The sequence below is a fragment of the Xiphias gladius genome, chromosome 22 (genome assembly GCF_016859285.1).
Source record: "Xiphias gladius isolate SHS-SW01 ecotype Sanya breed wild chromosome 22, ASM1685928v1, whole genome shotgun sequence".
In the NCBI taxonomy this organism is placed as follows: domain Eukaryota; kingdom Metazoa; phylum Chordata; class Actinopteri; order Istiophoriformes; family Xiphiidae; genus Xiphias; species Xiphias gladius.
The window spans coordinates 8,690,236-8,714,900 of NC_053421.1; the positions used below are offsets into that span (position 1 = coordinate 8,690,236).

At 41.4% G+C, this 24,665-nt stretch overlaps 1 protein-coding gene across 6 annotated transcripts in view; it reads left to right on the plus strand.

The window, feature by feature from the left end:
• Positions 1 to 1,661, plus strand: part of LOC120783883 (zinc finger protein 516-like) — a 69,434-nt gene extending 67,773 nt beyond the window's left edge. For all 6 annotated transcript variants that reach the window (XM_040117227.1, XM_040117226.1, XM_040117229.1 and 3 more), the window contains one exon: positions 564 to 1,661. In XM_040117227.1, coding sequence (XP_039973161.1) covers positions 564 to 623 — 60 coding nt within the window. In that variant the 3' untranslated portion in view covers positions 624 to 1,661. The remainder of the gene's footprint in view (positions 1 to 563) is intronic.
• The last annotated feature ends 23,004 nt before the right edge of the window (positions 1,662 to 24,665 follow it).

A 24,665-nucleotide genomic window follows, 5' to 3' on the forward strand; every position in this document is an offset into this window, starting at 1 on the left:
TGTTGCTTATTTTTTATTATTACTATTTTTTTTTAGCCGAGGTGTCTGTGCCATTGTAGGTCAGTCTAATTACAAGAGAGAGTATAGGGTTTATGTGGGGTGTATTTGAGTGTGTGGGTGGGTGTGGTTTTGGGGGGGGTGAGAGAAATGCATAGAGAGAAAAGTAGGACTGCTCAGACAGAGGATGTGTGGCACTTCTCTCCAGATGGCAGAAAATAGAAAGGAAGAGTTAGTCCATCTGGGTCAGGATAGAGAAGCAAAGTTAACTTTCTAAGTGAAATTAAGTGTAAAAAATGAAATGTGAATCCTGCTCTTGACCTGCATAATGTTTCCAGACTTGTAGTTGAATGCCATCATGTGTCTTGGTTTATGTCTCTCTGTGTTGGCTTGTTTTTCTTCCTTTTTTGGTTTCCACTGCAGCGAGTTTCATCCATGGTTTACATCAATGTGTCTTGTTAAATCCTTCCTTAAAAAGTCTTGTCCTCTCCAAATCCTATGTCTAACATCACTTGTGGCCTCTACCTGACCTATCACCTTTGTGTGTGTGTGTGTGTGTTCCTTAGGGGAGAGGCCATTCTGCTGCCAGCTCTGCCCATACCGAGCCTCTCAGAAAGGGAACCTAAAGACACATGTCCAGAGTGTCCACCATATGCCTTTTGACAACAGCCAGTACCCAGACACAAGGAGCTTGTTACTGAGCCAGGAGGAGCGAGGAGAGCTGGCTGCCAAGCACCCACCAATGCCACAACAACAATACCAGGAAACCCTCAGATAGACCAGGATCTGGACTTGGGACCAGACTAGTCAGGGAATCACACAACCCGAAAAGACAGTCACCATTCCTAAAAATCAGAGGACTGGAAGTAGGATCCAAGACTTACGATTGACTTTTTGAGCCTCTCCTCTCCAGCCATCATTCTTTAATGACCTTAGAAGAATTTTCTACAGTGACAGTTCTTGTAGTTTTTGAAAGTTTTTTTTTAATTGTAAAGAAGCTAGTTGAAGCTGTGCTAGGCAATTGTAAATGGAAAAAATTCATGATGAAATTCTGCAGTTTGAAATTCAGGTGTCAGGTGTGCACACAGGTGGGAATTCTCCTCCACGCAAAAGAAATGAAGAGGGAATAGAAGTGTTAGCAGGAAAGCTGGACCACCAACTTCCATTTCTTCTCTTGCTTGTCTTTTTTAGTGTTGAGATCTGCAAAAATGAGAAGTTGTGTGTAGTTTACATCACCTTAAAGGATATCTGAATATAGCGACCCCGTCAGAATTGAAATAGTTACCTCTTGCTGCCTTTTTGGAGGTACCAGTAAGTAAAGCTGCTTGGTGCAGCTTTACAAGAAAAGAAAAATGTTCATGAAGAAAACTGAGGAGAAACTGAACTTGAATGCAACTGCTTTTAATCAAGGACTGTGGCATTGCATGGCTGCTGTAGTTGCTCCCCTGTCCTATTATTTTGTAGCTTTATGAGTTTGTATGAGTTTCGGCATTCCTCAGGACACCAATCATCTGAGTGATGACATTAGAGAGGAGAAGATGCTCTGCCCTTCATCCACAATCAACTGACGCATTGCAAGTTTGTCTCCTCTGGGCTCTAAGTCATGAAGATGAAGACTTGCATCTGTGCGTGTGTGTGTGTGTGTGTGTGTGTGTGTGTGTGTGTGTGTGTGTGTGTGTGTGTGTGTGTGTGTGTGTGTGCGTGCGTGTCTGTGTGTGTGTGTGTGTGTGTGTGTCTGAGTGCACATGTGTTAAACTCACTTCCCTCCACTCCAGAGTGCAGTGACCACTCTGAGGCTGTGCAGCTGATGATTAGAAGGAGAGAGAGAGAGCGTTGGAGAGAGGTAGGATTAAAGAGAGAGAGAGAGATAGAGAGAGAGAATGCTAATGGGGGTGTCTGCTTTAGTGCTCATTAAAAAGAGTGTGCGTTTTTAATAGCCAATATAAATGAGCGTACCATTTTTATGGTCATTTAATTATTGTCCATTTAAGAGGAAGGGCCTGAGTGGAGGCAGTTTTCCTCCATAACTCCATCATATTAGGGAGTGTTTCCCACACCAACACTTCTGACTTTGAATTAGACTCCAAAACAGTGGGAGTGGCAGGAAGACGTAAGTGGATTGCACCGATTAAACTCCCAATTTATGTACATTTAAAGGAGAAAATGGTTCTGCTATTGTTAGCCATAAAAGATGCATCTTAATATTTTCCGTTGCTAAAGGGCAACTCTTACTTTTCAGCTTGTCGATCTCCTTAAAATACACAGGTGGGGTCCAAAATCTGCGGTGGTCTCAGACTTTTGGACCCCACCGGTATGTGACGAAACCTTCCCAAATCAATGGTACCAAAATCATCTTAGTCTTTTTGAAAGCCTGTCAGCAGCAAACAATACCTTAACACAATACTTCCCAACCTAAGGGGTCCGGACCTGAAACAGGATTGCAGTGTGATGTGGGGTGGTCACAAGATAGTTAGTGCGAGAGAGGTATATCAAAAAAATACTTTTGCTACAGAACATTTGGTTTTTTTCTCATAATTTTCTATTCTATTCTATTCTTTTTCTCCCTGGAGACAGGAAGAAGCAGCCTAATAAACAGCTAAGCTAAACAGCTGCTAACCCTAGCCTCATATTTAATGGACAGACATGAGAGAATACCAACTATTGCTTTAAAATTGGCAGGTTTGCTTAACAAAATAAAACGAACGTGTAGTAAAATTCGACATGTACACTGTATATTTTCGTGCACATCTGACAGATTCAGAGCTGGATTTGTGACCGAAACATTTAAGCAGACTAATGAGCCAAACTCCCATGCCGTGAGTCTAACTTCTTGAATTGTGATGTGAGGATTTGCATTCTAGAGGGACAGAGTGGGGAGGTCAGAGAGAGAAAGAGAGAGAGAACAGCCAGAGGTCAGGAGGTCAGGCTTCCAGAGAGTTCAGGGATAAATACACGAGGTGGAGATGTTTCAAAGCCTATTGAACTGTAGAGCCGTCACAGCCTTAACACAGGTGTGGGTGAGAGTGTGCATCAATGCATGTGTATGTGCATTCCTTTTAAACCTCTCCATGCGTTATAAGAGGTTCACTAACTTCACTAAACTTCCCCCCTTTAGATGCTTTGTATACTAGCCTACCTCCTCTGCAATGAAAGCCTGTTTTGTAACTTTGTTAAAGGTAGAACTGTTCTTTGCAAGGATGAAATGTTTTGTTTTCTCTGGCTTCCTGTGCTCACTTTTCTCCCCTTCAGTGGTCTCCAAGATTGAGTAAGCCATGCCTGGACACGCTGGGGAAAAGAAGAAGAATAAGAAAAAAAAAAGGCAGGTCACAGTAGCTCCAAAGTAAAGAGCAAGAGTAGAACTGTCGATTCGCAGAGACATCTTTGTACGCATTAAGTCAAAATTCACACCAGTTAAAGATTACAGAGCATACAGAGTACTGTACGTCTCATCTATTCTTAAGACCTCAGTAGTTTTTACATGATGATGAAATGGTGGCTCTACCAGTGGGTTGTTTAGAAAATACAATATACAATACAGTACAATATTGTGTGCTTGAATATGCCTAATAATACACAAATGTGTATGATGAAGGTGTGGGTAGTGAAAATACTTGAAACAGATACTCTAGCCTTCGAGGTAGTGTAGTACTAATACCGATGTACAGAATTCCCTTTAAGATTAACTCCTCAGTTATGAATTTGTACTCCAAAGTGTGACTTAGAAAAACTATGAAGCAGGAGTGAGTGTATAAACTGTATATCTGTAATCCACTTTTACCAAACCCTTTATATACAGCAGTAGAAACCAAATGGCATTACTAGTGCACTTAGACTAGGTTACTGCTTTAACTGTTCTCATTTTGTCCAATTCTAGCTAAGGTTTTTTTGAGAATGTCTTTTTAATGGTGCCGGCTAACACGCTTCAATGTCATTTCTGTTTTAGAAGCTTTTTTGTTAGGATTGATTCCATAGATTTTAATGATAAATGATTTGTTCTGTGACAGCTGTGTGGCACAGCTTTTTAGCTATGTTTCCTCATGGAAAGTTTGATAATGCTAAGTGCAGCAGTGCTTCATTTTTCATAAAGATGTAAGAGTGTGTTTTTAGTCTTTCTCTTTGCTAAACTGTAGGATTTGTTCAGTAGCTAGTCATGGCTGCCCTCCCAGAGGGGCTGGCAGGTGTTGTTCTTTTCTCTTTGGTTGGGTTTTTATCATGCCTCTTAAGTTGTATTATTTGTGTCCGTATTGCTTTTTTTTTTTTTTTTTTTGTATTTGTTATGAACTTCATGATTAATTTACCTTAGAAGACATTATTATTCCAAATGTAATTGGTTGATATCTGTATTTATTATCACTTCAAAAAGGATGAGAGGACAGAGGCAGACAGGAGCGTTTGTTTTAATTTGATTTTTCTGGGTTGTTTTTGTTTTATACTGTGTCGTTTTCAAGCCAGCAAGCCGATGTGAAAGCTCTACCTCGTCTGAGCCATTCTCAGTTCTGTTACACTTTTGTACATCATTTCAAAAAGATGTAAAGTCATGTCCACAATAAAGACACGCAAAATGGCACCTGTTGGCAGTGTTTCATCTGGTTTTGCTTGTTTTGCCGCTGTGACTGAACACATCCAAGTTTAGATGAAAAAGCTTTACAGACTCACAGTTTTCAGATTTTATTTTTCCCTTTTACTCATACCACTGGTGTGAAATTTACAAAGCACCAAGCAGTGCTCTGTCTGTGAATATTGACAGGATTAAAAACTGAAGGTTTTCTGCATTCTTTTGTGTCTCTCACATTCCTTATTCTTGCCTGGGGTAACTCATGGTCATCAGATGATACTGTCAGCATTGTACACACAAGCTGTACTTGTATATCAACCCTAAATGTTGAATAGGGTCAGTCAGTCTCTACATTCCCTCCTTCGCCTCAGCTACAGGACGTGAAATATATAGTGAAATTTTATTTTCTTACTTTTTAGAATGTGAACTATTCTTGTGATTTTACCCCTATGTTGCGATATGGCTAGCGTTGGCACCTCGAGGTCCTCTGTTCAAAACTCAATGGGGCCTTTAAGTGTGGAGTTTGTATGTCGTCCTGTTGAATTCTCTGGTTACCTCACAAAGTCCAAAAACATGCAGGTCAGATTGAGGTTGCAATCTTGAACCTTTGCATGGTATGAAGTACAAACACAACACAATCAAGACAAAACATTGGCACCCAGGAGGAATTAAGTACAACATAAATTACTTTAACAAAGATAGAATATTCTTCAAGAATGAACTGAATTCACATACGGTATAACCTTTGGCCTATCGGATGTTATGACAAGACCAACTGAAATGTGGTACCCCCCCAGACCATTGTCAATGCAAAGGTTGCTGATCCATACCTTTGAGTAACTTTGCACCGGGATTCTGGTGTTGTTAACCTTGAAGTTACAAAAAGCCTGTCTGTAATATTGATTTTCCTACAATAGGTACATTTCCAATTTAAAATGCTGTTTACGCTCAACATAAAGATCACACACTGACATACTTTTGAACTTGATTTGCCACCTGTGGATGAGCTGATATTTCAGCCTCTGTACAATAGTTAGTTTTCACTAGCTGATGTTTATACACCATCATCTAGTATCTGCTTAACCTGCAAGATCCATGGTGACATATATACAACAGAGTTATACAAGTCAATAGTCATACATTACCCCATTGAGTTTCTCCCCATCTCCTTACTGATCATATTGTTAAGAGTTGTCAGTTAGGTGAAATTATACCATTTCAGGTGTAGTTTTTTCAGTATATCAATTTTTTTTCAACTCAACACTTCACAGGTAGGCAAAATAGCTGGTGAGACTAACATATCCGGTGTTCAGGAAGTTTTCATTACCCATACGTCTTCTGGCTCCGACTGAGCCCCAGACATTATCTCCTTTGCCGGCAGAAGAAAGTGAAAGTGGTCATGATTCATGAAGATGAGGTGAAAACAGATCAGACCTAAGCCATACTGCAAGCTGTTTGCTTTCATAGCATGTGACACATTTGATGGATAGTTACTTTGATGTTTGTCCAGGCCCGTTGGCACCTTGATGTCCATGTGTGGCCGTGCGGTTGAAGTCGAGCTGCCAAGCAACAGTGATGAGAAACTCTCACCCTTCAACTACGAGGGACCACCTAGGGATTCAATGCTACTTTGCCAGTCTCCTTCATGTTTGGTGTCTATGTGCACCATCTGTCTGTCGGTTTGAGTGACGGCTGAATGACGGGTTCCCTCTGAGAACATGGCACATAACGTTAATGCCAGGCAGGCCTGTGGGCTGAGAAAAGTCTGCAGCTGCCCGTCACTCTTCCCAACCTCATCAGTCAGTGCAAAGGCAGACGTGACGGCTCTGAGCTCCAGGAAAAACCTGTTCGCTGACATCTCTTCTTTCTGTCACACAGCAGAGAGAAGCTGACTGACTGACAGAAGCTGACTGACTGCTTGAATGAGTGACTGAGGTAGAAAATACGCCGTCAGGCTGACTCAAATTTGATGGAAAGGTGTGTTGGAGAACAGAGAATTATGTGGTTTTTTTTATTTCCCATCTTTATGTATAGTAAAAGAAAGCTGTTGCTCTCTTTAGAAGTCTGTACCTTTACAGAGATGTAACCAGAGGGATATCAACAGATTACTTTTCCCATTGCACAGAGAGTGTACAGGGTCTTTTTTTTTACCTTTCCAAATGCATGCTTATGGCTCAGCTCTGTGGGGACCTGATTGGATCGGGATTGGATGAGAGTGGAGCTTTGGACTGACACATAGTATCTGATATTATGTGACCATCTGAATGCTAACGGCTGCATGATGCTTCCAACAATGTGTTTTTTTGGGTCGTCAAACAGTGTAGGAAAAACCACCTCCACCACTTTGGGGGGCTATGTCTGACAATTTTTGTGACATTACAAAACTGACAATTCGACAAGAAAGCCCATTCCATGCAGCAATGAGGTGAGAAAGTAGGTAGGATTTGAACTCTCTAGCTCTCTTTTTTCATTCCTCACACAACTATTTTCATCACTTTTCATGTCATTCAAACAAGCATACAACCAAGAAGAACTTCAAGGAGGTTATCCCCATTTGAATTATTGTCATGTCTTGGACCTCTCTATGACAGGCTTTTGATCTTGCCTTTGCGTTTGTCCAGAACAGAGATCAGAACTGCTATAAATCTGTCTTAAGACATGGCTGAACAATAATTTAAACTAGTTTGTCTCAAACATACTCTAGCAATGTTTGACATTTCAGGAAATACTTTTATTTGCTTTCTTGCTGAAAGTTAGATGAGAGCATCGATACTAATGTCATATCTGTCCAGCAAATAAAAGTCTACAGTCAGTAGGTGGTTAGCTTAGCTTAGCATAAAGATTGGAAACGGGCAAAGAGCTACCCTGTACACACCACCTCCCAGCACCTCTACAGCTCACTAACTAACATATTACATCTCGTTTGTTTAATCCGTAAAAACCAAGGTGTAAAGACCACAAGTTGTGGTTGTACGAGGGGTTATGTGACCATTTTTTTGGCAGGGAGCAGTTACTTTTTGAAGTATTGGCCCCCGTTTTTATGCCAAACTAAGCCTTATATTCATTATGAATATATGAGCACGGTATCAAGCTTCTCAAACTCTCAGCAAGAAAGTGAATAAGAATATCTTCTAAGACATTGAAGCATTGCCTTAATATGAGAAATTTTTGAAGTGGGTCAATTGTACTTCAAGAGAGGGTGAGGTTTCACCATGTTTTACTGTATGTTTAGAAAAATCCTTACATATTACAGTAAAATTATTTTTAATCATTACAGTAAAGTAAATTTTTAATCAACAAATAAATCACTAATAAGTGGGTAAGAATGTTTAAAGCTGATATGTGTAAGATTTGAAAATGTCTTACTTTGGCACCCACCTGTGGTAATATCAACAATGATACTGTACACATCATTCTTGATACACCGTTAGACCCAACAGATAGACCGCACAAGTGTTCACCACGATTTTTTCATATCTCTACAAACAAAAACTCAAGCCATCCGACTTTACCCATAGTTACTTTAATTGATGGTGAGTTTCTAACCCTTGTTACAGTACAATTTACTGTGTTTCTGACCATGTCTCTCTGATATCTCTCGCATTGTTGCTGCATGTAAGAATGAACTGCAGTCATCCCTCTGGAGTAGCTTCCTCTCTTCGTCTTTGCCCGTAACCCTTTGTAGCTCTGCTTTGTACAGTCCAAGTCAGAGGGCATGATCTATATCTGCCACCAGGGAGCACTATCCTTCTCTAATGGCTGCTAAACGGACCTCCTCAGGAAGACAAGGGCCACATCACAGACCAAATGGCATTTGTATATGTACAATAGCTGCGGCAGTGTGACCAACAGAGGAATAAATATACTTAAAACACACTATGGCGTAAATCAGCATTGCAGCCTTGACTACAGCTACCACCAGAGAGTCCGACTCCTCCGCATTTCCCAGGCAAAAGGCCAAACGCATTTACAACACTTCAAGTGTCTGCGACACAAGAACGCCCTCTCCACAGTGAAATATGTAAATATTGCACTAATCAAAGGCTAGTGGAAGCGCAAAATGCCACAGAAAGGTTATGACCTGGAGCCTGTGCTAATAGGGGAGTGAGGAAGGGGTAGAAGAGGAGGATAGAAGAGGTGTAGGAGGGAGGGCTGGGAGTTGAGTTGTGGTGGGGGACGTGGGGGGAGGTGGGGTTGGGGGTTGCTGTGGGGGGGGTGGGGGGAGAGGAGTGACAGCTACCACAGGCGTTTCTCCTGCCTGAGGAGGACCTTCACATGCTGACCTCCGCCTCCTGCACTCCAACGCTCTGACAGTAATGAATAGGAAGGGGCTGTTTATGCATATCAAATGTTATTTACTCTCCCACAGTCAACTGTAGCCACAGAGGATAGAAAGAGAGAGGAGAAAAAAAAACAGGATATTCCCAAAGACCGTGGGCTGCCATTAGAACAATGTAGACAAGAATGCAGAGGCCTCTGCGGTGCACTGAGGTTAATCTATCTATCGCAATGAATTACATGACATGATTTTTGTGGGGCTTTAGCTTGACTTGCTTTTAAAATGCTGCATTGTTCACTGCTTGAATTTCTTCCAGGATCTGAGTGCTTGACAGATACAGAGTACCTACATGAAAACAAGCCCTTGTAAGTATGTAAGTGAACTTGACAATGAACTCCTCTTGATATCTAGCCCACATGATTATTTACTTAAACTATCTCCTGCTCTACCAAACTAAAGTCTATATCCAGAGACAGAATCAGGAGGATGTTAACATACATTCAAGTCATGTAATATATTTTTAAGCAGGATTAATTCTTTTCCACATTGACATGATTGGTCTTAAATAGCGCAAACCTTAAAGCCAGAGGGAGGAAAAGCCTGAGCGGAATTATTCAAGGGAATGACGTTCGACGACAAGCTCAAGAAAATGACCTTGAGCGCGAACAATGAAGAATCAGCCGCCAGAAAACGTTTGTGTTTTTCACGAGCCTGCGTGTCATCATCATCGGTTTACGGCTTGGCTTCATTTTCCATCACCCCTTTTGAGAATTAAGTTGGATCTTAAGTATGTAAATGAGAACCTATTCTCTGCCCCCCACCCTCTCTTATATGAATCCCAGGACAGACCATGACATTTAACATCGCCTTCACTAATTTGTGCTTAATAGCCAAAAAGTGATTAGAATTAACATTAATGACATTTCATATGTCTCCCCTTCTACATTCATTACCCCTTCTCTGGTGCTGATACTTAACCAGCTAATGCTGGTGGCTGATTCTTGCAGCTTAAATTTCACGTTACACTTACGGCAGAAATATTTCAGTTGCCCTTTTTCACACTTTACTTTTTTCTGCTCCTTTGCAAGAAGACAACAAGGAAGGAGAATTAAAGAGGTGGAGGGAGGGGTGGTGTTATAAAGCCTTTAAGTTGGGAATCTATTCACATCAGTCACACCCTCTTTACCAATTGACAAGAGCGGTGCTGCAGATTAAGAAAAAGGGGGGTCATCTTTTTTCTGGCTCAGCGCCTGTTCTATCACCCTCAGCCCTTTTTGTTGAAACAAATGCTGTCCGATACCCTTCAAGTCCTCTTCTCCTTCAGCGACTTTAACCTCACTCCGTTATAGTTTTCCCCCAGCAAAGCCATATCACAGAGGATAACAGGGCCTGAAGGAATGCTAGTGTTTTGTTATCTTTTTTGTTCTTCCTATATCTGTACTTGGAGGTGATTATTGCGTGAAAAATGAACATTGAGTTTCTATCAAACAACACTCTCTACCAAGCCTCCGCCTTCCTCTCTGGTAATTAGTGATGGTATCCAACCTTTTTCAAGGGCGCTGAGCTATTCCCGTCTGCTTCTATAGGGAGTACACCCAATCTTAGAGCAAGCATGTAACAAAGGTGGTTCAACCTCAGCCTCACCCGCTACAATTTATTTTTATGATAGGATGGTAATTTAATGGCAAAAACTGCTTTTTAGGGGGAAATGGAACAAAGGGGAGGGATGTAGTAGGGGTTAGCCATCATAAACTCATGTAACATCATGGTTCGGTTTTCAAACTGACAACATTTTTATTTACTTTATACATTCATAGGATCTTTTTGATAAAACAGTACAGTTGAGGCAACATTTCCAATAAGTTTTTGAGGGTATAGTGAACTTATGCATACTTTTAAGTAGGGCAAGATATGTATTAAAAGTTGAGTACAGCATTCGAGAAACTGTGAAGAAATTGATTTGAAACAATGTCAAGAAAGTCAGCATATGAACCATATCAGACTTAATTAAATTGAGTGAAATTCTCTATTTTTTTAAAATTTTGACCAGTTCAATAAGAATGATCCACTTCAAATAATTAGCTTGCATTGACATATAACAGATTTAACAAATCATTTTTTAGTATCAGTGTCATTTCGCTCCTCTATTGTAACATTACTGACAGTATTATAATACTCCAGAGTAAGAAAAATGATACACTTTAGTGCTGGCCCAAAATGAACGAACCAATCTTTTCTCCTAATATTTTTGCAAGTTTGAATCAAACCCAGTTTAGACTGGTCCGTACTGCCTCAGGGAAATAGCCGTTTTGCTCACACCGTCTCCCACCTACACATAGCTTTGATATGTTACCACACTAACTGCCAGCCATCTAAATTAAGGCTTTACAATCATAAATAGCTATACAATCTCAGTTGACTAGCGTGTAATAAAGTTTGGCTTTAAGCAGCGCAGGTGGTGACTGACTGACACGTTTTCCCCCCAGGGCTTACCGTAGCTGCATGTGCTCGCTGCCGAGACCGTTCAGTGTTGCAAACACATACAAATCCATGTATACATACCCATCGACTCGGCCGCTGCTGATACCAGCTCTCGTACATGCTCACTGCCTGTACGCCGAACTGCAGCCTGTACGCCGAAGAATGCCGAAGAGACCGCTTGGGAGCTTTGGGGGTCGCCGGATTGGTTCATGTAACTAAGTCAGTCAGTAGACTCGTTGTTGGCCTGTTAGCATGCGGACATTACTCCTGATATTCTGCTGCATGCAGACTTAGGAGGGACTCGCTGCTGCGGTTTGGTTAAGTTACACAACTTAACCAACTGTCAATAACTGTTTTACATTTTGATTTAAAAACTTAAATCATCTCCAGGTCATTTCCTATATTTGCTTCTCTCATAATACAACATACATACAAGTTGGCAGATTGTTGTTTATTTATGGTAAAAATTATTATTTTTAAATGATTATTAACCTGTGGCAGCAACACAGTTATCACATTAAGTTAAGGATAATCACTCATTGGTTTCTTAAATTATCAGCTTTATGTAGCTGACAGCTTCATATATTTGGAGGTTAAAGATGCATATTGTTTTACTTCCTCTTGACACCAGCATATCTTGTTAGTGTGCCCAATGGCCTTGTGGCCAGAGAGGGCGCAACATCCAATACTGGAAAACTCAAAATACTTGAAATACATTCAGAGGTCTGCACCTGGTATATACTGAGGGAAAATAACACTTGAACACGCCAGCACTATTACATTTTAACCAAAAGAAACCGTGCTAAAGTGTGTTTAGAGCAACTTAAGTTTTAAGTTTTATATGGAAGAATTAACTAATGTTGTTGTTTTCTGTCTCATTAAAATCATCAACTGGAGGGCAAAGTTTAAACACCTTTTTTGTTTACCACTGCAACCAGGTGGAGGATGGAGGACAGCAGCAGCAGTAGAGGAGGAAACCAGGGAGGATTGTTGTGGACAAAGGGAGAAAAGACGGTATTTCAGTGCACAACTAGGGGGTTAAAAGGGTAAGAAGAGCTGGGGGTAATCATGGGTAATGGCAGGGGCCTTGCCGCTGACAGACAGGCCAATCTCCCGCCTGGACAGACTCAAGAGAGATGTGTCAGTCTCCGCCGGCACCCCGGGCCAACCGCACCACCACACTGCTAAATGTTTATTGGCAAAGTGTCGGTGCCAATGCCATTAGCCAGCAGACTTAAATTCCCCTGTAATTTTCTATGGCGCTCCTTGTTATTGGCACCTCTGATAGGTTGAGTGTTTGAATCCTGGTTCACTTTTAATGGATGACTGGTGGTGGTGAGCAGCGGGGTGATTTGTTATCACTCTTACAAGACACGTCCACACACACACACACACACACACACACACACACACACACACACACACACACACACACACACACTCGCATTGGTGTCATGGTCCTTCTAAGGACTTCCACAGACACAATTCATTTCCCATTGCCGTATCCTTACTAAACCATAGTTTGCAACCTAAATTAACACACATTTGATAACATAATTCTAAACTCAAGTTCCTGTCATAAACCATCTCTTAAAGAAGTAACAACATAACAATTATAATGGTAGAAATCGAACAGCAGCGGAAGCACATTCTTAAAGATTAAACCAGTGGTTCCCAACTTTTTTGGCTTGTGACCCTTTGTCACATTTCAGATGTCTGTGAATTGTTAATTGTTCCACCAAAGAGAGATTTCCCCTCTAAATGTCTCAGATTGTTTCATTTAAATGAGTTGCAAGAGTTCGAGGCTCAAAGCTCCATCTCCACCAGATAAAACAGTAAAATGCTACTTATGCATTATGTATTAGTATTCACAATCCAATGTCATAGAAGAATCCCTCACCGGGGCCCTTTTCTGCAGAATGATGAGTATTACTTTTGATACTTTAAGTACATTTTGCTGATAATAGTTAAGAACACTACCTATTACTTAATAGAGCATTTTTAAATTGTTGTACTTTTACTCAAGAAAAGGATTTAAGTACTTCCATCTTCCGTCACTGAAATCTCCACAGTCTGCATGTCTGAAACTCATAATCGTTCCCACAAATAGAGGAAGAACAAAGTACAGATACACACACACACACCTTAAAACATTCCTGGCACACACATTAACACCCCTCATTACACCACAAGGACACATGTAATGAAGGAGAAAAGACAAGGCAGAGAGTTTGGAGACGTTTTCTGACTTCCAGTGCTGATCTGAGATAAGGCCTTTGTCAATCAAACCTTACTCATTAGCTTTATAGGGCAACAAGGACAAGCTTGCATGTGGTCTGATTGTGATTAGCATTTAATTTAATTTTTAATTTTTCAGCTTAATTCTCCCTGGATCCCGATACACTGAGCGCAAAAAATGAGACATTTTTACTTTCTCTTACCGTCTGTGACCTAAAAACACATTAAAACTGCTAGAATTTTCATGAGCCAACGATTGTGAAGTTGTTTTGGACTCTTATGGGATTTGTAGCTTTGAACGTCTCTTTCACAATTTTTACAAATCTCCCTCTCACTCTGCTCTCTCCCTTCTAGCGACATTGCCCGTAGTGTATCCAGGGAATACAGCCTTCATCAGGCCAAGACAAACACCCTCAAAAACACACACAAAAGTTAAATAACTATATACTGGAGCAATTTAGCGCCGCTGTAATTTGTATATAGTGTTTGACAACCTTGCTGGAGAAGTTTTCACCCTAGAAATGCTAAGTAGTCCCAGCAGGAGTCAGTCAGGAAGAGGAGAGGGGCTCTTTGCTGTTTAATGTATTCTTCAGCAGCCCAGAGGCCTCCAAAACGCTGCATGTCTTTACCATCCACTGTACACACACATACACTCACACACACACACACACACACACACACACACACACACACACACACACACACACACACACACACAGATACATGTACACACTCACATATCTGTCGGCAGTCAGGCTCTGAAGGAACACTGCTAATGGGGCTGTTTTTAATGAGCCAGGAAGAGGAGAGTGACCCTTCGAAGGTGAATATCTCTATCCCACTCTGTGTTTTGCTGTGTGGAAGCGTATGCAACGCCTGCCATTCACACACACGCACACATACAAAATCACGCTTACAGTACATGCACACGAGTCCTCATGAATTTATACGAAGTTGTACTATTTATGTCTAATTGTTTTTAACTGGCGTAATTACTTTCAGCTCTCAACTCATCCATTCATCAAGTCCTCCCATCAGGATTGAGTGCGTGAGGCATCAGAAATGTGTGTTTCTACGGCTGAAGAGCCTGCATAAATTGTGACTTTTTGAAAAAAGAGCCCTGCAGCAGTAGTCCTCTGCAAAGCTGCAGGAGATCCGTCGATTTCCTCAAGTTCCACTTCACGTTGCAAGGGACATATCCATCCCCAGACAACCATTTCACCTTATTTCACTGATTTTATGATCTTTGTCTGCAAAGAAAAAAGGAAAAAGAGAAGAGGCAGAGGAAGCAGTTCTCTGAGCTGCCAAAAGATGGCACACTATGTATGGTGAGAGGACGGCTGTGATGAGCACGGTGGCGGCTGTGGTGTCTGTATTTAACCTAGAACCTGGAGAGCGTCTGTGTTTCCTCTGCTGGGAATCTTCTGCTTCTAGGATTCATAGAGGAGGAGGAGGAGGGAGAAGAAAGAGCTTGGTAGGTGAACGGATGTCATGCTTCTGCTCATGTTGCTCAACAAGCCGTACTGTGGCTGCGTTTACACTAAAATGAGCCCGAGGATATATGGCTGTGACATTTTATCTGGGTGCCCACCGCCCCCCCCCTCCATTTTGTCTGCAGAACATGTGGAGTCACAGTGCAATCTGGGAACAAGGCTAAAAGTAATAGCTATTCTGATGATTTGTGTTTTTAATGTCTCATACAGAAAATAAATGTACTAACTAACAAGGTAAGACGTATTGCATGGGTTAATATTTTTGTTTACCAGAAAAAAAAAGAAAAAAAGAAAAAGTGGAATGAAAAAGATCATTTTAAATATCATTTTTTAAACAAATTTGTCATGAAGTATCCCCATTAATTGCTGGTGTTACTTATTTCATTTAATCATTCTTTCCTCACGCTTGTGCTGCAGAGGAAGTTTTATACCTGTACTAAAGAATTTATTTTTGCCATACATGAATGATTGGAATGTCCCTTTTCTGTTGGGCTAATTGGGAATCATCACATGATCAGTATCACAAAAATACAGCAGGTGAAATTTGCTCTCTTAGAAAGGCTTATGATTCATGAAGTGCCAATATTAAAATTTACATTCATACATGTTAAAAGCACAAGCTGATATGGATGTTTTCAAATGACAAATACATTTTTTCCCCTTTTTTTTAATGGATATATAATTATAGCCCTTATATTGTACTTTAGTGGGTATGAACAGCGTAACAGTCTTTACCTACAGTGTGATTTCATTTGCCCTGTTGCCACACAAACACTTAACATCGCTGCTTTGAACATGTACATGCACCTATACTCTACACACTGCACAAAGACACACACACATCCATACACACACACACTCATGCTATGAGACCACTGAAAATCAATGTGACAGGTTTCACTCGTCCCTCAGTGTACACATCCCCTCTCGGAGTCTCTCCTGACATCTGCTCGATTACCTCCTACAGCCACACACACAAACACACACACACACACACACACACTCACACATAGAGAGAGAGAAACGGCTTCCTCGTGGCCGCTCTAAGCCCCTCTGAGCCATATGAAATGTAGTCGGTGCAGGAGAAACCAGATACTGCTGGCTGTGTCACATTGCGTTTGCCGCCACCCGTCAGGAGCGGGTCTGTTTGACTGCCAGACGTTATGACAGCGTCAGTCATCCGCCAGCCCAGCAGCAGGCTGTAGGACAGAGAAGGGGAGGGAGGGGTGGATGGTGGGGTTAGACCTCCACCACAGGCTGGCTCGGAGGTGGCAATGATTGGAGTGGAGTCCTGAGTTTACAAGAAAATGATTTTGTGTGGGAATATGCAAACACATCTACGTGCTTTATATCTCTAACATTTAGAGATGATCGAGCTCATTCGTAGAGTCACACTTGCTAAGAAAGGGAGGGTGATACATTTTTTTTCAGCTGGTCCGAAGCTTTGGAGCGACTCTCTAGTGGCTCCCTAACCCCTTGCATTATGCCTGCGTGTGTGAGTGTGTGTGTTTGTGTCTGGCTTGGGGATTTGACAGCTGGCAAGTTGATGATTGAGCTGCTTATCCTGTCAGACCTGATGACTAGACTTGCATTTTTATTTCATTTTTATGCTGCTTTATATTTTTGCCTAAGCTGCAGGAGAGTGCAGTATGTCAGGGCAGAAGGAATAGGGCGGATCAAAGCACACTACTTTACTATCTAACACTCATGACAGTCAAGGACACACACACAAACAAACACAGGTGTACACTCAAACCAACCTTCACTTCATACCTCCCATATACACGCAGAAGATGTGAAGGCAGCCTGGTTTGTCAGGTCATCCGACAGCGCCGACAGAGCTGTGAGCTCCCATGTGGCCTGGAGAGTTTCCAGACAGCAGGACAGGAGGCCCGGACAGCAGCACCTCATGCCCTCGCCCCGTCTTGCCACCCCCCCCCTCCTCCCCCTCCCCTGCCTCACCTCCAGCCTCACCCACTGCCTCTCACCGTGCAGTACAGCAACCCTCGGAAGAGCCCGGCAGGATGAGAGGTGATGGACAGGCCGTCTCTGGTGTGAACTCTCTCCCTCTCTGGCCAACGTCATGGACAGACAGCTCGCTGTGACATAAAGCAACAGAAAAGAAACACAGTTACATTGGTAATCCTCAAATTGCTTGGGCTTCGGTGAGTTTTGTCTCTTTATATTGCTGTGATGTCTTTGCTTTGTGGTTTCATGTGTCAATCAAAGACTGTCTGTGGAGTCCTTTTCCTTTGTATGACATTTACGTTTCTTCGGCGGAGCTCTTTTCTTTGTCTGCTTAGCCACAGTGATTGTTAGTGCTCCTGGTTACACTTTTTCTTCCATTCATTTAATCTAAAATGCTGAATGCATCACCTCCTGCGTGCTGCTCAGTTGGTTTTCAAGAATAGCAAATACCAAAGCCTCCACAATAACTCAAATTTGGTTCGCTACTGTGTAATATTGATTGAGAGTTGTAAAATGGTTACATGTTCAGTGGTGGAAGGAGCACTCAAATGCTTTACATTATTAAAAGTACCAATGCAACAGTGTAAATTTATTCCACTACAAGTAAAAGTCCTTTACTCAAAATCCCACTTAAGTAAAGGTACCCAAGTTTTCCACAGAATTAAAGAATCAAAAGTAGAAGTGCTCATTTTTCCGAACAATGGCCCCTGTGAGTGATGTAATATTATGTATGACATTATTAGATTGTGACTGATTTAGCATTTAGCATTTTACCATTGTAGTGGGTTGAGATTTAGTTGGCTTGAACTACTTTACACACATTTTGGAAAACATAGTGACCTAGGGCTCAGGCCTCATCCAACAAGCCAGAACACAAATCTGAGGGATTTTAAGGTGTAGTAAAGACAAATTTAAAAAAACGAAAAACAAAAAGCGCATAACTGTATTTAACTGGGATGTTTTTGATCTTTGCATTTTTGTGAAATATTGAATAATTTTTACTTTTTGGACCTCAAAGACTCGTTTAGATGAAACAATCTGAGAGGTTTAGAGGAGGAATTGATGAAACTGTTAATAACTCTTAGGCATCAGAAATTTATCAGAAATGAGGCCCCAACTACACATTTTTCTGTGTAGGCGTCACAAACCAGAAACGTTGGGAACAGCTGATTTAATTTTTAATGACGCATTGTATTTTATACGTATCATGTGTCTTTAATGTAAAATATGAATCTTAAAAATGACTTCTAACTAGTAGCATAACACGGAAATACTCAAGTAAAGTGAAAGTACCTTGACATTGTATATGCATGCAAAGTATATGCATATGCTTGCATGAAACTGTTGAATAGTTCAAATGCAAACGGTGTGCATTTGCAGACAAATGCTTGCATTCTGAACAAACCCCACTCGGAGCTGCTGTCAGTCTCCTTCATAGCCATTCTATGTATCACTACCTCAGAAATGAAGGCCCTCTCCTATGAATGATTAATAAACAAACCTATTAACAATGCAGTAGACATTTCACAAAAGGTTCATTTTCGGAAATACAATCTCCCTATTGTTAATAATGTCCATTAATCATGTGAGGATGTCACTTAACGCAAGGTTAATGAAACACTGCTAATGCCTGGCTAATCTATTCCCAGTCAGAAAGCCGTGGTAACCCTCTAAACTATTTTCCCGAGGATTCTCGCCGTGTGATTGATGGATGCGGGACAGGGGATGTCCATTATTTTTAAGTGGAACACAGAGGCAGAATGTGGGGTCAGCTGTGGGCCGAACTCAGAAAGCTTTACCTGTCCAAATGGCTAATGAACCGCTGACAAGATATATGGGAACACTTTGGGGGAGAATTTAAGTATGACATAACAACTTGATAATGGATTTATTGTGGCACTCTGAACCATTCATTCACAATCAAGCATAATGTTCGGGGCCTTCTTCCTATATAATCCTCTGGCAAAGTATTGATGGCGAGAGCGACGTCAACTAGTGCTGATCTTCACATGTTGGTTCGGCTCGTTCTGACTTCCATTTTCCAGCTGTCAGGCCGACCTATTAAACAGAGTATTATTTTTTTTATGTCTGTGTGCATTGTGTCTGTGTAAGCATGGCGTGGTGTAAGCACAACATTAGGAGAGATGTTTATTGTAATTTGAGTGTCTGGTGCCAGCTGAGCTGAGCTGCAAGCTGTTTAGAGAAGCGGGTGACTGTTTGATTGTTTGATGACAATGTGAGCCTTGCATCTCTCTTCCTTTTGTCTGTGTCTCTGAAGAATGCTGACATTAAATGTTTGATGTTGGCATGCACAACTGATGTACAAATAAAAAACTAACCGGAGAGACATGTTTTTTTTTTTTCTTCTTGCATTTTGACAATATATTTGTTGTTTCTGTTGTTTCCAGATTCCATTCAAGTTTTACCTTTTCCCCCTTTTTAAAAGTTTGGATTGTTTTATCTCTTATTTTTCTCGTCTTGAACCAGAACGTCGCCAGAATGGAGGTGCAAAAACAGAAAAAAATCACACAGCGTTGCATATGACTTTAGGAATTAATGTTTCTCAGTCGAGCACCTCTTGGTTTTTCAGTGGGGGGGTGTATACAGCATGACGCTATGATGCCAGAGAGCGGAGGTGGTGTTGGTAGAGGAGAGGCAGGTCAATATGAGTCCTAATAAAGCGTGAGTTCATTTCCCCACTGCACTCCCCCTGGCCACCGGCCGCTCCATATACAAGTCAAATCGGCTTTTTGCCTCCCAAAGCCCTGTGATTTATGACCTGGCTCCACTGACCAGACCAGCTAGTTTTCATTTTTGTTAAATCACATGGCCCCTTAAATGAAACTATTGATTTAAAGTCAGCTTACTGAGGATTTAATTTGTATTTGGAAAATTAAAGCAGGTAACGCTTTATAATTTCACACTGCACTGGAGTGGAACCAGTTATCCCCTATCCCTGGACCTGCTGTGTCCCAAGAATAGGCGTCAACCCCCACCCACCCACTCAACACACGCACACCTATCCCACTCACATTTCTCCCTCCATCTGGTTTCACTGGCAACTTTGTGTGGCCATTAATGAATTTTGGATAGGGAGAAGAGGGATTTATAGCCCTGGGACTCCAGCCTGGACTGCCCCATACTTAGTGCCCCTTTGCTCACGGCTGCTGCCACAGCACATCAGCACTTAACTGCTGTCTTTCCCCAGATTTCCTGTGACCTTGACTTGCACTGGTGTTGTCTCGGCTTGATATTCCACTGGTCAACACCTCTGTGGTAGCTGTCAGGATGCTGCAATTGCTGTCATTTCATCACGTGGAGACTCGAAAATCAGGTTAACTCATTCTTTTATCCATGTATCAAAGAAAGGCTTTGCGCAGTTTATTTGTTTGTTCACTGGTTTGTCACCACTGTTCCACTTTTTATTTAAACTTGGGAATGATGCATCAGTTTCTTCACAGACACGAAAACAGTAACAACATCATCCCACATCGACTAGATTCTGGCAATTTCAAAATGGCATGGCAGGGGAAGCCACTTTGTTGCTCTCACCAGCACATGTGATTTCTCTGTCACCCTTGCCTCCTGTTTTGACAAAACCTGGAGAAATGATGCGCCTCACCTTTTCAAAAATTACACTTCCTGGCCAAAAGAGGAAGGTACAAATACAGCTCAAAACATGATGACATATTTGTTACTGATTGTCCCTCATTTGTAGGGGAGCAGACATGCTCACTGTAGCCTTGTCTCAGCTTTATCTCCAGGTCTGTTTCCACCTTCTCCTCCACTGACACCATGGCAGCCAGGCATCCTTCCACGCTACCCCTCTCTCCACTCCCCTCACCCTGCCATAAGCTCCTTCACCAAGCCCCTCATTAACCCCTCCCTTTTGCCTGGCATTGAAAAGGCGCCGTCTTTAAACGTGTCCCCGCATCTTCAACGGAGTTTTCAATAGTGAGCATGTGGGCGGATGGGTGGATCCCTTTCCCCGTTCCCCCGCACTAACTGTTTTATATTATATTTAGTAATAATAATCACAGTTATCGTGCCTCCTCCTCCTCCTTCCTTTTTGTTTGAGTCTCCCGCTAGTGGTTTTGTGGGACGGCATGGCTGTCTTTCTGGCCTCCTCACCTCCGAAAGGACTGTGTGTGTCGCTCACCCTCCATAAAAGAGGGGGAGGAGCGGCGGGTGGCGGTGAGAAGCTCTAGGGTGTCATTAACTCCTTTCTTCTCCCCAGGAGGAAACAGCAGTTTGACTACCATGATCCTGACCCCCCACTCCACCTCATCCAGCATCCCTCAACCCCCCACTTTGCCCTCCCCAACCCCTTCACCCTTCTTGCCTCCTTCCATTCTCACAACCCCCAAGCACCCCCACCCCCGGGGCTCTCCATAACTGTTTATTAACACGTCTTTGACTTCGCCAGACTCTCTAAGCTGAGTTCACCCCTCCACCCACCACCTTCGCTCAGACGTCACTTGAGGCCTGCGCCTTCCCTTTCATTATCAGGGACTTGTTAGAGCTCTGGTTTCTTAACCTTTTAGCTCAGTTCATGTAGGGGAATTTCCTGTCACTTCCTGCTTTTGTTGCCCTCATTTCTGCTTATACCTACTGTGGAGGCAGCCATATATTTAGTCCATTAAATGAAAAGGAAATTAGCAGTATATTGTTTGTGTGTTTGTTTTGTTTTGGTCCAATAGCAGGTTATAAAGCAAAGAGAAACTTTTCCTACACCATAAACTTAATTAGCTACATTTAGTTAATGTTATGTGATTAACCTTTTGTATTTGTTGACACTGGCTTTACTTCATTGTTGTTTGGGGTCTCCAAGACCCCACTGCTTTATGTTTAAAAATTATACTTGCACAGTCCACCATTTCTTTTCCTATAAATATACTTTCTTTGCTTTTGAACCTATGAAAATCCAATATACTGATATAAAAAAGTATCGACCCTTTGCCACAAACTGAGTTTGCACAGTTAAAAAAATACAGAAATGATCATAAAGCCCTGTTATTACACCAAATAGGGAAATATTTAATTTTATGCTATGGATGGATAAATATACATATTCCTTTGTTTGCCAAAAGCAGACATCCAATAGATTTACTTGGGATTTGGGAGGGGTAGTGCTTCAGAAACAGTTCTGTCAACACCAATCACAGATATAGATCATATAAAAAGCCACTGTATTTAACCATGTTTCACAGCAGGGGTCTCTGAAATGCCAAACTGAAGTAATGCGTCATTTTCTGTAGCTGAGTTCTGAAACATGTCATCTGTTTAAAATCATGTTTATAAGCAAACACTGGGGAAAAGTCATTAAGTATCAAGCTAATAAAGCAATGTTAAGTATGTTTTTCGAGCTGTTACGGCAGTCCTGGGATCTCCAGGAGCCCAAACAGAACATTTGTGTTAATGACACTGTCACTGCATAAAGTAGTTTTGGTGTAATATATTTATTATCACTTATAATATCATTTCCCATTTATGTTTTTTATTTACAAATTTAAAAAAAGTTTCTCTTATGTGATTAAATTCCTTTTAAATGCCATATGAGCAACACTTCAAGGGACAGACATGATTTTAAAGGTTATTGTCTGAACATTTCTACCTCTAAAGTTAAAGGCACGATAGATCATACCCAGTGGTAAATGTGCCAAATAAAGTGAATAAAAGGTTTTTTTAATGAATTTCTTTGTAAAACGTTATCATAAATACAGTGCAGTCTTCTCCCACAAATAAATATAATTAGTGAAGTTACGATAAAACTGTAAAATCACACTATTAAATCATGATTGACTAACTTAAATTAACCACATCTTGGTTAAATACTCAACAGAAAGTATATGTGTGAGATTAGTCCTTATATAACTTCCTATCTGTCTGTCAGGTCTGGCTTTGATTGTTTCCATCTCTGGAGGAAGGAGGTCTGACAGTGTTTTGGATGATCCAGGACAGTAGTAGCTGACTGACTGTATGAGTGTCCCAGAGGGAAATTGCACAAGGGTCTTTGGGCTGGGGCTGCCAAGCCTATATCTCTCTCCTCCCATAAACATCACGGAGCAGTGATGTCTTTAAAAGGCCCTGAATGACATCTGGGAGTGGAGGAACAAGTTGATTAATCGCCACGTTGATTCTCATGGAAATCACCCCGGGTCGACGCAGAAAAAGAGGAGGAGGAGCTGAAAACCGTGTGAAACCGGCTCTGGCCTAATACACAAAGATGATCGCTCACAAGGGGATTTTTAAGTTATCAAAAAGGGGATTGTGCTTAATACAATGGGCTTCCTCTTGTGCTAGTATTTCAGTCCATATTTCAAATCTATAGCTTATAAATTGGCATTTGAGATCGTTTAGAACAGGAATGTCTTGCATACAACTTGATGAAATGACATTTAAATCATTTCCTAATCATGTGCCAGTCATTGAACCAATCTATAGAATTACAGACTGAAGTACTGTACATGGGATTTTTTTTTTGTATTTTAAATTCACTTATGAATCAGTTCTTGTAAAAAAAAAAAAAAAAAAAAAATCCTTTACAACATCTACATTGTGACTGAGTGAGCAGCATCAATTAATGACACAAATGTTGTACTAAGGGATAAGTGTTAGGCAGTAAATGTAGGATTATACTTGATTTAATGGGGATGTTGGGTACTGAGTCAGTGACTCTGATTTCCCACAGGAAAAAACCTCTATCTATTGTATATGCTGTGCATGTATCGGCTTAGGTAATTCATCCAGGGGATCATTCAAATAAACAGATCTCAATGATAAATGCAGGCTTTGGAAAGACATAGACAGATGTGCATTCCTAAAAAAAAGGTGTGTGCCGCATTTGAGGAACGCTGGATTTCACAACACTACTTCTTCATGACAAAGCCTAGGAAAGTTGAGGCTGACACCCCCAAAAATGAATGAAAGTTCAATGCCGTTCTGAATGTTTGTCAGGAGGTGTAGTTTATACCGTTTGGCATAACTGCCTTCCCCAAGCCATAAGTCTATGCCAGCATTAAAAACAAATAGCTGGACAGAAAAAAAAAAAGCAGGGAAGGAGGAAATTTGCCCGAGTGAGGAATTGATTTTGTCTGGCCCAAGAGAGTACTTCATTCTTGGTCACGGCAGCAGGAGGGCTCAGAGATGTGTTTTACTAACAGGAGAGCAAAGGCACCCATGCAAAACTATTTTTTAACAGTGCCTGGAAAAATTACCCTCTCCTGTGCACCATTTTTTTCTTCTTTACAGATGACACAATACTTTCCACTCACTCGTCACTGGGAGCACCTCATGGCCACTTTTCAGATTTAAAGCTGCAGTGGTGCAACATGCCACCTTTTGCTCTGCAAGCAGGGGGGGAAACATACACTGTTATGGTAGATTTACAAGAAAGGTGAGCATAGGACTCTAACAGAAACAAAAAGGATTACCCATTGGAGGCTTATATGTCAAACTGAACACACTTCCCCCTAGCACTTTATATACTACGCTGCGCATGTTATTCCCTATATTTAGTTGTTAGATGTTATTTGCAACAGGCTATTGATTTTGATTCCAAACGATTATGGCGAATGATAATACAATTCTCCCCATATAATTGAATATCTCTTTTCTTCTATCAAAACACAGGACACAGATACAGTGTACGCTC